Below are 13,535 nucleotides of genomic sequence, written 5' to 3' on the forward strand. Positions count from 1 at the left end.
GGCATGTGTGATGTGTGGGTATTGGTATATGAAGGCTGGGTGTTTCAGAACACTGAAAACCATGCTTAAGCTTAATTATAAGAATCTTCCTTGTGAATATCTCTATGAGCTTGGCAAAAATGCTCAGTAAAGGAGCTGCGTTATCCTTGGCTACATCTCAATATCCCTAGCAAAGACACTTACTTCTCTTCTTTGTGTTTTTGGTATCCACATCAGGTGCTGCTTTTTTTTTTTTTTTTTTTCCTGTGGATGTAAACTCTGTTTTGCCAGTGCCACAGAACGTTAGGCTTTCACCTACCAACTCAAATTCTTCATGTGTGAGAACCTTCACCACTAGTTTCTGTAATGGCGCGACAGACTGACACATATATTAAATAGTGTGAGAATGAAAGAGTGTCCACTGTGCTTTTCTTTCATTTCTTTTTTTCCTAAAGTACTTTTCCCCCTTCGTTCACAGCTGTCTATTTCTGACCTTCCTGGGCTCTTTGGTTTTGCCTGTTAGGTTTATTTTCTTCCTATCCCTGGTGACTATCTTGGTTTACAGGGCAGTTTGTTCCTTACTCATTGTTTTGTCTCCTTTGAGGAAATTGCCAGGGTTTCCATTAGCTTGTAATACTAATAGCTGTGACCTCCTTAGGTATCTGCCTGGTTAGAAGGGATTTTTTAATTTGTGGTAATGTAAATATGCTTTGCTTGCAGCCTACAAATTACTTGGATCAGATAAGGCAGGCGGCAATCTAACCTTTCTGCGGCAAGCATAAACTTTAATTATGCTTGTGCCATATAATGTAACAGAGGGGGTAAATTAGGGTGATTTTTACTCTGTTAAGCTTCGTGCATCTGTTCTATTGTTGCAGGTAAGTATGAAATAAATGTTCAGGGTGAGGGCTAGAAGTTATTCCAAAGGCACATGCAGTCAGAATTGTGTCTGCATGGAAATCACGTGTTGCTGATTAAAAATCTGATCGTCCTTGTCTAAAGCATTAATTCCTGCTGCGAGTAACCAAGTTGCAATTGAATAGGCATCTCCTTTTGGCCTCGAGACAAGATGCTGAGCCAGATGGACCTTCAGCCTGACACAGTGCAGACATTTTTGTGACTGATGTGCAGAAAATTCATCACTTAGCTTGCTGAGGCCACTCCAAATATGCTGATATTGGCCCAACTTAGACTCTTCTGTTTCTTACCTGCAGGATGAATCAACAGGAGAGATCACCTTCTACATGAAGGGGGCTGATGTGGTGATGGCTGGCATCGTGCAGTACAACGACTGGCTGGAAGAAGAGGTATGGGGCCGTCTCTCCTATGTAGGGAGGGTTTCTCATGCGAGTGCCTTTCTCCTTCCAGGGCAATGCATGACAAAGCTTGTCAGTGTGGCAGAGTGGACATAACTTAAAACATCTGTGAAACAGAAGGTCACCGATCTTGGCAATTCATTGGATTAGTCTTCAGCCAAATATGTACGCAGTAACAAGGAAGTCAGGTGGCAAGTTCAACATATTTAGTGCAGAAGAAGTCCTGTAAATAAAATGGATTTTGCTCAAAACTGATTGCCACTCAACATCACCAAATTTGTCCTGGGCTTGATCCTATGTTTGGATTTATTTTGGACTGAAAGGTCTAATTTCAAAACTACATTTGGCAGCTTTGTACTGGAATATGTTTGTCAGGTTAGTGGTAATGTTGACATAGAGTTCATAGCAGTAGCTTCAGTTACTGATTCTCCACACCCCCAAACCCTGGTGTTCAAAGAAATAATACTACCTTGGTCTTATTTTAAAGAGTTTATGGCCAAAGATGTGAAGTCTACAAATCAAAGGCTTGTGTTCTTTTACTTAGAGACAGAGAAAATGAAATCTATGGGGTTGTTTTCGCCACACTGGTATAGCAGAGAGGACATTTTTGTCTCTGATCACTGGGATAGATTACAAACCATTGCAGATCTCCTTTTTTCCTCTCGGGTTTATCATGCACTTTATCAGATGTTATAGACTCACTGGGGTTGCTCAAATGGGACGGTTATTTTCTTAACCTGCTATCTTACATTGCCATCTCTGCAGTGCTGTGCATAAATCATCTTACTTGAGATGCAGTTTATGGTTTACAATGTGATACTTCTTTCCAGTGTGGTAACATGGCTCGGGAAGGCCTGAGGGTTCTTGTCGTAGCCAAGAAGTCTCTGACGGAAGAGCAGTATCAAGACTTTGAAGTAAGATTTTATTTGTTTTTTTTCTTTGTTTTTAAACAAACAATCCCTGAAGTGATTCTCACAGACCTCTCATGATAATGCCGCCTCTCATCTCCCTACTCCTTCTGCTAGAATTGTCATTCTTCAATATCTTGCTGTTCTTTTAATCAAAGTGGCTTTTTAAGTGATATGTATGAAACTGGATCCCAGCCAGAACCCTCCAAAACAGTTCCTGAATCCTGCCTTACAATCATTTGTGGTTATAAATTCTGCAAATATTCATCATTTGTTAGACAGGTTGCCTTTGTGTGAGGAAATGTGTTGGCTTTTAATTTTCATTGTTGCATTCCGACATCCAGGGAAACTACAAACAACCAGAATATTACCCAGCTGGGCTTCATGGAAACACAGGCTTCATCCGTGGAGTTTGTTAGATGAGTCTCTACACACAGCACTAAGTTGCTTACCCCAGGCAGGCAAAACATGAAGGAGAACTGTTCAGTTAAATGCAGAGATGAGACGGTGGAAATGTTTAGGATTCTCTCTTGCCCTCGTTTATTCGTCGGAGAAGCCGTGGTTAGACCTGTGGTGCGAGGGAGTCGCTTCCAGGCTTTCTGCAGGTGTCACTTCAGCAGCTGCTGCGCATTTGTGTGTGCCAGGACGCGCTGTGCACCGTGCTGCCTGGCCGGCCCAGGCAGGACAACATGACAAAAACTTCCTGAAATATTTTCCGCCTTACTCTGTAACGCGCTCCTCGTGTTCGCCAGCCGTTACAGGGGGCATCCCTGAATGGCAGTTAGCAGAGGGAGGTGAACTCCTTAACCCTCACACTGGTTAACCCTGTATTCCACAAAAATGCAGGCTGGCTGCGTGAGTGACTGTGGCTGTGTCTGCTCTGTCCTCAGGCACGCTACGTCCAGGCGAAGCTAAGCGTGCACGACCGCTCCCTGAAGGTAGCCACAGTCATTGAGAGCCTGGAAATGGAGATGGAGCTGCTCTGTCTCACCGGCGTGGAGGATCAGCTGCAGACGGACGTCAGACCCACTCTGGAGACGCTGAGAAATGCTGGCATTAAGGTCTGCCTAACCTAATGTTACCTAGCAGGAACACCTAGATGCTCTGCAGTACGTGGCACTGTCCTACAAACAGTAAATTAAGACAGTTTGGGGGCCCTGTCAAGGTAAATGTTTCACCAGGTGCCCTTTGCAAGTGGGAACAGTGGGGCTGGCCGACGCATTTTAAATATCACTTTGGGAACAGAACATGCTGGAAGTAGTAAACGTTAACTTTTAATGTGAAAGCTCGTCACCTTTTGTACTTTTCTTCCTCTAAGATGCTCTGGCTCCTTCTGCAGAGGAATGGAGTGTGTAGGCGGGAGGGTAGCCACAGGAGAGTTTTGGGCAATAGTTTCTTTCAGATGGTTGCATGAAACAAGACCGGTTTGGATGTGCTTGGTCTCTGGTGCACAAACTCCCGGGCTGGTGTTGAAGCCTTGGCCTGTGAATATACGTGTTTTCAGTAGCCACTAGAGGGGGTCTGAGCCAAGAGAATCAGGGACTGGACATTTTATTTTTTTTTTTCCCCTCAACTTTCTGGGCTCTGGCATCTGAGACTCAGACACCTACGGCCTGAGCTCTGCTCAGCGGTGAGGGAAGCGGCGTGATGCCTGCTTAGTTTCTCTCTCTGAAAACTCGTCGGTCAGATCCTGGACTTGCAAAAGGAAAAAAAAATGGACTAAACATTCAGATTCGGGCAAGAGAAGTAGGTAAAAGGTTGTGGTTGTGGTTTCTCTGCTTTAAGTAACAAAGTGAGCAAAAATCTTGAGCCATGCTGTGACTCCAAAGCAGGGCTGTGTGTTTGGGATTTAGGTAGGAGGTGAAATTCGAGGCTTGGGACAGGCTTCCAAAAGTGCTTTCTGTTTGGAGCCGTCCCTGTAAACGACAGGGACTTCAGCAGAGAAGAGAGATGAGCAGAATCAGACAAAGCTCGGCAGCAGCGTTGTGGCTTTCTCCCCCCGCGGCAGAGGCCAGGCCAGTTATTCCAAAGCAGTTTCATTTTTTTCTCTTCACCTTGGCTGGAGTCGGTGTCGGGGTGTGGGGCGTGTTGTCGCACAGCGAGTGCAGCACTTCTGAGCACTCCTTGCAATGGTATGTTCATTAGGGTATTGCATGCAAGAAGTAAATCAAGAGCGAAGGCAGTCTTGTAATTCATTACAGGGACCATCTTGTTAAGATCAAATCTTTTTCCAACCTCAGCTTATTAAACAAATAAGTGAGTCTTTGTGTGTTTTCTGGGTTTCGGGTTTTTTTTAAAGTTTTGTTAAATATTCTTGGGTGGTGTCTTCAAAGACTAAAAACAGCAGTGGAAAAAACAAAACAAACTCCGATATATTTGCACTGTTGAGGGAATTCCCTGCCAGATTATAACAGGGTATTGCTGATGAGTATCGCTGCTGACATGGCTTTCTAATGCCCCCCCCCCCCCAGCACAAAATAAAAGGAGCAGTGTATATTTAAAAAAAAAAATCTTAAAAAAAAAAAAAAACAACTTAGTCTGTTCCAGACGCACACATCAGCAGTGAGCTAACCCCAGTTGCATCATCCACATTTCAGGCAGGGCCATGAGGGATCTTTCTGCAGCAAGGCCCGCTTATTTCAGCGTACGAGAAATAGCTGGGGTGGGACACATTAACACACGCATACACATTCTTTAGCTTGCATTTTGTGGGTTTATCAGCAGAATCTTGAAATATTGCAGGTGGGAAAAGTGTTATATGTGGTTTGTAACTTCTTTTGCATTTCAGCCTCTTTAAAAGTTTTGCTTTCATCTGTGAGAATTTTCTTGTATGTTTTAAAATAGGGCTTTTTTAGAAAAGTGATTTGTATATATATTCTAACAGTTCTTTTATATGCCTAAACTGGCAGGTGGTACTTCTAGATGACCTGCAGACGTGGTTGTTAAGTTTTGTATTTAATACATTAAATATTTGGATTTTAGGTGTGGATGCTGACAGGGGATAAGTTAGAGACAGCCACGTGTACAGCCAAGAATGCACATTTGGTGACACGGACACAGGACGTCCATATATTCAGACTAGTGAGTAACACCCACCTTCCCCTCTCTCAAGACTTGTTTGGGACCCCAAATTCTGGAACAGGAGGGGTGCTGAGATCACGACTGTTGTCCAGCAGTAGACCCACAATATTTTTATTCTTTTGACCCAGGTTTCTATCCCCTGAGCTTTTGTTTATCTGACTGTGTGCTCTGAATAACTCAGTGTGCTGCCTGCATATATTACTTTTGCTGCCTCTGAGACCTGACTGTTTGTTTTTTCACGCCAGTGAAGCAAACCCTTCCTCAGTTGCCATCTTTTTCCCCAGGTGACGAACCGTGGAGAAGCCCATCTAGAGCTGAACGCCTTCCGCCGGAAACACGACTGCGCTCTTGTTATTTCTGGCGACTCGCTGGAGGTAGGCTCCAAATGCCTTGGGCTGTTCAGGAACAGCCCCAAAACGCTGTGCCTGGATTAGGATTTTTTTTCTTTTCTTTTTTTTTTTTTTAAAGAAACTTTCATAGCACAAATATCGGTGACACTTCTGATCTCTGTAAATTAGGTGTGTCTGAAATACTATGAGTATGAGTTCATGGAGCTGGCTTGCCAGTGCCCTGCCGTCGTGTGCTGCAGATGCGCTCCGACACAGAAGGCCCAGATTGTGCGATTGCTCCAGGAAAGGACCGGCAAACTCACCTGTGCAGTAGGTAAGGGGCTAGTTAGGGAGGAGTGACCATGTAGGGTGCTGTCTTTATTTTTTTTTTTTTTCTTCTTTTGAGTGAACAGTCTTAAGTAATCTCATAATACCTGGAAATGCTGAGTTAGGGAACAGTGGTTTTGTGGGACGATTGAGAAGATGAAATTTTGCATATGGAAACTTCAATGACAGACTACTTATAAATATTTGGGGTGGTATCTTTGCAAAGCAGCTTGCACATGATCAGATAAAGTGCCATTGTTAACCTGTGAGCTTTATTTCAGCATTGTATGTATCACGGTACACCTACAAGTCAGATAAAGTGATCAGTGGCCTTGAATTACTGTGCGTCTATAAAAAGCTTCTTAAAGAATTTAAACTCCCAGTTTCTATTTAAAATCCTGCTTTTGTTCATAGGGTTCAGTGTTTCTTCTAGCACTACAGTCTGGTGCAGATGCCTTTGGTGGGGTTGCAAGTTGCTTTTGTTGCTTAACTACCAATGTCGTTTGTCTGTGCTCTGACCTGCAGGTGATGGAGGGAATGATGTTAGCATGATTCAGGAGGCTGACTGTGGTGTTGGAGTTGAAGGAAAGGTGAGATTACCTCATGTTTCATAAGACTTCCTATGGCAATTCAGAAGCTAGTTTGCAACTAACTCATAAATGAATCCTCAGAAATTTGTGCAAGAAAGTGAGAAGCTTCCACAAGAATAATCATCAGACTGGTAGCCTTATCATGCAAAATAATTTGGCTGGAAAGGAGACTACTGTTTAACAGAGTTCAAGTTCATTATTTGGTTTTTGGCAGATTCCCTGAATTTGGACTATTGTGGTGAGTTTTGGTGTGTTTAATCATGCATAGATGCTCCAAATGCTGGAGCTGTAATTAGTCTGATAACATACACCTTACATGTACAATTAAAAAGTGGTTATGTTAGTTTAGAAAGCAAACTGGGTTAGAGCTCTGGTTCCTGCATATGGAGCTGCTTGGAGCAACAAGACTGGATTTGGCCGCAGTGGAAATGCTCTGCTTGCAGTGAGCCAAAACATTAAAATTGAGTGAACTTTTGAGACTGAAAATTTGTGTTCGAAACTGACTTGATATGAGTGTCATGTTAACACGTGTGTTGTGAATCATAAGCCAGAGGGTTGCTTAGAATTGGAGGCCAGGGTTCAAATGGGAATTCTCCTCATTTTTTTGCTCTTCGCTTAAAAGCCACGGTGGAAGGCAGAAGTGCTGAGGTAATATTCTCCCCCACCTAATGTATTGCAAATTTTGTTGGAAATTCTGTCAGTGATAACTAAATAATAATACAATATTTCTTTGTTTCCACTAATGAAATGATCTCACTATGCTTTTACTTGCTGTTGTACACAGGAAGGAAAGCAGGCATCCCTTGCAGCTGATTTCTCTATCACTCAGTTCAAACATCTGGGTCGTTTGCTAATGGTACATGGAAGGAACAGTTACAAACGGTCTGCAGCTCTCAGTCAGTTTGTAATCCATAGGAGCTTGTGCATCAGTACAATGCAGGTAAATGGACTGTCATGAGGGCTTTTCCAATGGAGAGGTGAAAAAGCAAAATCAAAAAGTAAAGGTTCTGCATTTCATTTTGGATGCAACTATTTTTTTCTCCTGATAATTTTCATGGGTTGGAATTTGAGGTTGTTACTTCAGTATGAAAACATGTAAGAAAGTTCCTGGTATTGGACAAACATCAGCAACTTCTCCAAAATTGGACAAACAATATTCTGTCGTAGAAAACAGTGCTGTGATGTAGCATGTATTTGCTGTCATTTAGTAATGCTAGGAAATACTGAAAATCTGAAGCGGGGCATCGCACTTAAGGAAGGTCTCTACGGAGCAAGTGCGCTTGTTGTCAGGTATGTTTTAAGTAAGGCCTTCAAATAGTGAGACCAAAGTTGAGCAGCTGAGGAGGACCTGGCTCAAACCCTGATGAGGTTACCAAAAGCTTGGTCTGGCGTGCTGTGGAGTGTTCGCAGGAGCCGTGCCGCAAAGGCTGCTGAAGCACGTATTAACCTTCCCAAGTGCTCAGCAGCTTGCTGCAGCAACATGGAGTCGGTCTGTTGCTCTCCATTTCAAAGGGAACCTTAGAAACAGATTTGGTATTCACAAAATTTACATTGTCATCTGTGCTGAGCCTTAGTGTAACAAAAATGCAATTGCCAGTTGGCAGGGAGAGTTGAAAGATATTTTAAGAGTTCATGTGCCAAATTCTGTTCTTAGCTGTGGTGACTTAAGTGAAAGTTACCGTTAAGGACAGAGGTTATTCTTTGGGAGTTGCATTTCCACGCCGTAGTGTACTGATACATTCCTTAAAAATACTATTTTTTTTTTAAATAAAATACTTGATATTTTTGAGAAGGCTAGTTCCACCCTTTCCCCGTCTTAGAATAAACACGTTGGAGAGGGATGCATAGAGATAAAAGGTTCAAACTCGGGGGACAGTCTAGCTTGCTCTGCAGCTAAAAACAAGAACAGAAAACAAACCCATAACTTCTGACAAAAGAAAAGAGAAGAAAAATTAATCTTGAACTCTCTGGACTTTGTATTAGTGCATGTTACCTCTTTACGTTGTGAAGGCATCATCCAGGCATAAATAAGTACACACCTGTCCTTCACAGCATCTGGACGGCTTTGATCAAACCAGTGGGCTTTGGAGGAAACACTTTATGTTCTTTTCTGTGGAACCACATTACAAAAAGTTTTCCAAGTCCAGCTCTCCAATGTTTGCTATTAAACATAACTCTCATCCAAGGTTTGCGTAGGAATAAAAAGGGTTGATATTACATTCTTCTGTCTTCATTTCAGGAATTTGGAGAACCCACTGTTTGAACAGAGTATATTTTTAAGCTGTTACTTTTACTGCAGTATCTAACGCCTGAAAAGCTTATTTCTTTTCTTTTCTAGGCTGTTTTCTCATCAGTATTTTACTTTGCTTCAGTTCCTCTCTACCAAGGCTTTCTCATCATTGGGTAAGAGCTCACTTTTTACTAATAGTGTGGCAAACATGTGCATAATGAATAGATTTGGGCTAATTAACATGCAAGGCATGCACATCTCCACTCTGCATGTTTCACAACACTGCTTCAGAAGATGGATGTGATCCTTGTCCCCTTTCTGCTCCTCTGCACTGAGCAAAGCCACCGAGGCAGCACAAGTACTTCTAGAAGCCTTTCCAAAAGGACAGTTTGTCACATTCAGAACATGAGAAGCAAGCCATCCTCCAGGAAGCACTCCTTCAATCCTGGTAAAAAGCAGAGGGACAGTTGTTGTGCTCTGGTGCCTGTGCAGCAGTGAGAGCCAGTGCCCAGCTCCTGACCGTGTCAGAAAGCGGGGACCAGCCACTCTCCTTAACAGGAAGAATCAGTTCCTGTCTAAAATATACTGGGATTACACTTGTAATCCCATGACTTTATAGACTTCCGAGTACATAATTAAAAGACAAACAGCAAATTGATCTCCATTGCCTTCTGATGCAAACAGGATCAAGCCCGAACTGTAAAGCAGACCTTGGGGTGGGGACAGGTCTGTCCTTGGCTCCATTAATAACCCTGTAATGCCAGTTGCAATACTTGAGCCAGTCATCTGTGTATGAGTGTTTCTAATCAAAAGCCATTCAAAAAGCAAATCTTGCAGGTTTTCCCTACATGCAAAACTCTGCTGTGTTCCATTGGCAAGTTTTTATAATATGTATGTCGTTTGGCACTTCAAGAATACTATATCTCCTTTCTGAAGACTAGCATTTCTGTTTGCTCATCTACATCTTAGATAATTTACTGGTCTTCTACCTTCTTCCCAGGTACTCCACAATTTACACGATGTTTCCAGTGTTTTCTCTAGTCCTGGACAAGGATGTTAAATCTGAAGTTGCAATGTTGTATCCAGAGCTCTACAAAGATCTTCTTAAGGTGTGGGAGACTCTTGTTTATCTGTTTTGGTTTAAGGCAAGATCCCTGTCTTGATTTGAAGCTCTCTAAATGTGTAAAGTCAAATATATTATCGGTAGATACAGAAGTTTATCATGCGTTTTCAAGCAAAATTGTTTTAAAGGCAAATTTGAATTAACAGATACCACCAGATTTCCTGGCAGTTTGTTATTGAATGCTACATGAAATGCAGCTTATTAAAAACGGCTGGGAAAATAGAAGTTCCATTCTGTGGGAAATTCTAAGGATTTAATATTACCAATTTGTTCCAAAATACAGGGGAAAGAGAAATTGTCGGGGATTTGGCACTATCCTGAAGCCAGAAAAAGGGATGGGGGGAAGGGATATGCTAATTTGATGGAGGGAGGGGGTTATCAAATAGTTTAGTGAATAGAAATTTGCCTTGAGGATGATCAAAAGGGACCTAAAGGTTTGGTTGCTGTGCCATTTTTGTAGCTTTAGCATGGAAGTCAGGTCCTTCTCCTTAGACAAAGAAAACTTCATTTGATATTTACCATAGAAATATCAGGAAGGTAAATCTTGTCTTAGTTTCCTTCTTTTTTTTATCCCCTGGAAAGTTTTTTTGAATAACTGGGGTATGCAGACTGGGAACATCTTTCTTAATTGAAGGAAAGGGTGGACTGAGTCTTCAACAGATCCTTTCCCTCAAGGATTTCTGTTAAACAGATACTCTCAGAAGCAAAGCCTGTTTTTCCAACAGCCTGAATAAGTCTCCATCTGGTTTCACTTGTATGTTGTCTCTTATGTCATAAACCACTAATTCTCCAACCATCCTTAGGCCTGGTCTAAACATAGGGGTTTTTTTGTACTGGTATAGCTGTGTTGGCTGGAGGTGCTTTTTTTAAAAACCTATCTGCCTTCAATATGATGGTGATTTGTGTGTTTGTGTGTCTAGAAATATAATATTAATATATTCATATATATATGTGTATACACACATCTTATATTTCACAGTACAGTGACTAAACTCATGAGACATCTTTGCATTGCATTAATCGTGTGTGCAGTAAGGAAGAGGTTGTACTGTACTGCGCAAGCAGTGAGCTTCCGCAGTCCCAGGCCTCCTTCGTGCATCATGAAAAATGAGAATAAAGAGACAGTACCTGAGGGTTGGTTGATTTGTTTTGTTTTCTTTCCAAATCGCCTTCAAATTCTCTTTTATTAATTGCTGGGTTGATCTGTAAGTGGATGTTCATAAAAGAAAATCCAATGGAGCTTTGTCTTTTTTCTTTTTTTCTTTCCCCTGCCTAGGGACGACCGTTATCATACAAAACATTTTTAATATGGGTCTTAATAAGCATCTATCAAGGTAAGAAATCAACTTCTGCTTGCGCCCTTAGATGTTTTAATGAGTACAGAATATCTAATTTTTTGTATTGCAGGAAGTTAAGTAAGGCATAAAGTGAATTTAGAAATGCATCCTTGGGATAATTAATAAATAATTTTTTTTTGTCTCAGAAAATGTTGGCAGCATTACCAACGGAAGAAATTATCTAAAACTAAATATCGGCAGCAACTGGTCAACCCTGTTGTAGGCAGTGACGTAGAAGTTCAAAGAGTTGTGCCTCTTCCCATTGGGACCATCCTTTGTAATTTTGTGCAAGTTCCTTTCAGTGCTTTAATTGCTCCATCTGTAAAGTAGAGTTTGTAACTCTTCCCTTCTTTTGAAAAAGGTTTTTAAACCTATGGACTATACAGGTTATTAAGTCAGCATGCAAAATACAGAATCTGTAGCTTTGTGTATTTTATCTAAACCCTGCCTATTAGAAGTGGCCATAGCTCTGGTTACGTCACAGCCATCTGTAATGAAGGACTAGAGTAGAGCTCAGGTTCTTGGTCATATCCCATACACTTTAATTAGGCTGCTAAAACAGTTAAGCAAATGCCTTAATTACAATGCATTTATTTTCCACAAGTGGATGTAGTAATTGGGTTATATGTCTAAGAAGGTCTTTTCTTTCAGTTTGTCTCTTTTTATCAAGTAACCTCAAACTCAAATACTTTCTATAAGTGTTAATCAGGGAATCATGGAAACTATGTCAATAACATGGAGCTACAAAGCTAAAATGGCAGTATGATTCTGTGACAAAATTTCTTGTTTTCCAAAACTTCTTTATCAACAAGAGTCAGAATAAATGTGCCAAAACAAGCAGCTAATTCTTACTGATTTAATTGATATTACCATCCTCAGGAGGGAGTGAAACCAAGTATATAAAAGCTCCCTTGGCATTATCTTCTGAAGTCTAATACAGTAGAACCCTACAACAAGGATAATGGGCTTCTGATGCTGTACAAATATGATAACAAAGCCAAGGCATTTATAGAAAACTCACAAGTGGTGGAAAGCTAAAGCCAGAGGGTGATGCATTGAGGGAAAGATTTCTTCTTGAGCTAAGACCACTATCTGGTTACAATATTTGGTTAAAGTGACTTCACTTCTGATGTGCTAAATAACTAGAAAACAGCAGGCCAAACAATTGGGCTAGTTGCTAGCAGAGATGAGCCTGACTGAAAACTTGAGCAGTCCTAAATTTTGGAAAGTTCGCAGCTGGATTTGAACTTTGTGGCTCGAGCTCTAGTCACTTGCAGGTTTTCCCTTCCGAAACTAGCCTAGTGTGATGGATGTTGGTGCGGATTACTCATGCTGCTAACATGAGTTATTTGTGCAGGTGGCTGTGCGGGGTGTTGTGAGCGTTCCCTGGCTAGCCAGAATAGGAGCACGAAACAATGCATCATTAACAGTGTTTTAATGTGTACTCCTTTTAGGGGGAAGTGTAAAGGGGAGAGATCTTGGCCAAAGTAGTGCAAAAAATTCAGTATCCACTGAACTTTTCAACACCTTGCTTCCATCTGGGCACTGAGGCAATGCAGTAGGTTTTAGAAGTATTTGATATCTTTTAGCTTCTGAGTAGTGACCAACTGCTTTTCTGGGAGGATAGAGTTTCGTGATGTTAGAAATCTCCAGTTGCCAAAATAGCGTGTATTAATTTCCTATCTCCATGTGTCTATGAATATGATAGACTGTTATAAAAGTCTGGGCACCTCTGCTGTAACTTTTCCCTGTCTTCTCATCAGTTCTGTCTCCTAAATAGTAACTGATTCATTGTCATTACATTCATCAGGTTTCATGAAAAACAGTCTCAAGACATGACTATGTTTCAGCCTTTCCAAGACCTAGCAGTGGGTTTTAGAGCTTAGACTGGTGTTTGAATAAAATACCCAAATGTTCCGTTCCCTTGCAGGTAGCATCATCATGTATGGAGCACTCCTCCTCTTTGAATCTGAATTTGTCCACATCGTTGCTATTTCCTTCACGTCCTTGATTCTCACCGAGTTACTGATGGTGGCGTTGACGATCCAGACGTGGCACTGGCTCATGATAGTGGCTGAGCTGCTTAGCCTTTCCTGCTACATAGCTTCTCTGGTCTTCTTACATGAGTTTATTGGTAAGGTTAAATGCCTTTTCTCCAATCAGTTGGTTTATGATCTCCATAGTAACTGGACTGTAAGGACATAAATCGAGTTTAAAGGCTGTTGATGAAGCCAACATAATTACAGTGTCAGTGGTTCTGACCAGAATAAGCTCTATTTGATTTGAAGGCACCTGAAAGACATTTTATGGTTCCT

General features: G+C 41.5%; 1 protein-coding gene across 1 annotated transcript in view; it reads left to right on the plus strand.

Annotated features, from left to right (window-relative positions):
• Nucleotides 1–13,535, plus strand: part of ATP9A (ATPase phospholipid transporting 9A) — a 65,854-nt gene that overhangs the window by 46,626 nt on the left and 5,693 nt on the right. Inside the window, exons 16-27 of the mRNA XM_087749984.1 lie at nucleotides 1,194–1,286; nucleotides 2,126–2,209; nucleotides 3,094–3,264; nucleotides 5,186–5,284; nucleotides 5,569–5,658; nucleotides 5,803–5,947; nucleotides 6,466–6,530; nucleotides 7,315–7,470; nucleotides 8,869–8,933; nucleotides 9,761–9,869; nucleotides 11,160–11,217; nucleotides 13,151–13,354. Coding sequence (XP_087606110.1) covers nucleotides 1,194–1,286; nucleotides 2,126–2,209; nucleotides 3,094–3,264; nucleotides 5,186–5,284; nucleotides 5,569–5,658; nucleotides 5,803–5,947; nucleotides 6,466–6,530; nucleotides 7,315–7,470; nucleotides 8,869–8,933; nucleotides 9,761–9,869; nucleotides 11,160–11,217; nucleotides 13,151–13,354 — 1,339 coding nt within the window. The remainder of the gene's footprint in view (nucleotides 1–1,193; nucleotides 1,287–2,125; nucleotides 2,210–3,093; nucleotides 3,265–5,185; nucleotides 5,285–5,568; nucleotides 5,659–5,802; nucleotides 5,948–6,465; nucleotides 6,531–7,314; nucleotides 7,471–8,868; nucleotides 8,934–9,760; nucleotides 9,870–11,159; nucleotides 11,218–13,150; nucleotides 13,355–13,535) is intronic.

This window comes from Nipponia nippon, unplaced genomic scaffold (genome assembly GCF_047370975.1).
Source record: "Nipponia nippon isolate SJK-2023a ecotype South Korea unplaced genomic scaffold, ASM4737097v1 scaffold_13, whole genome shotgun sequence".
Lineage (NCBI taxonomy): Eukaryota > Metazoa > Chordata > Aves > Pelecaniformes > Threskiornithidae > Nipponia > Nipponia nippon.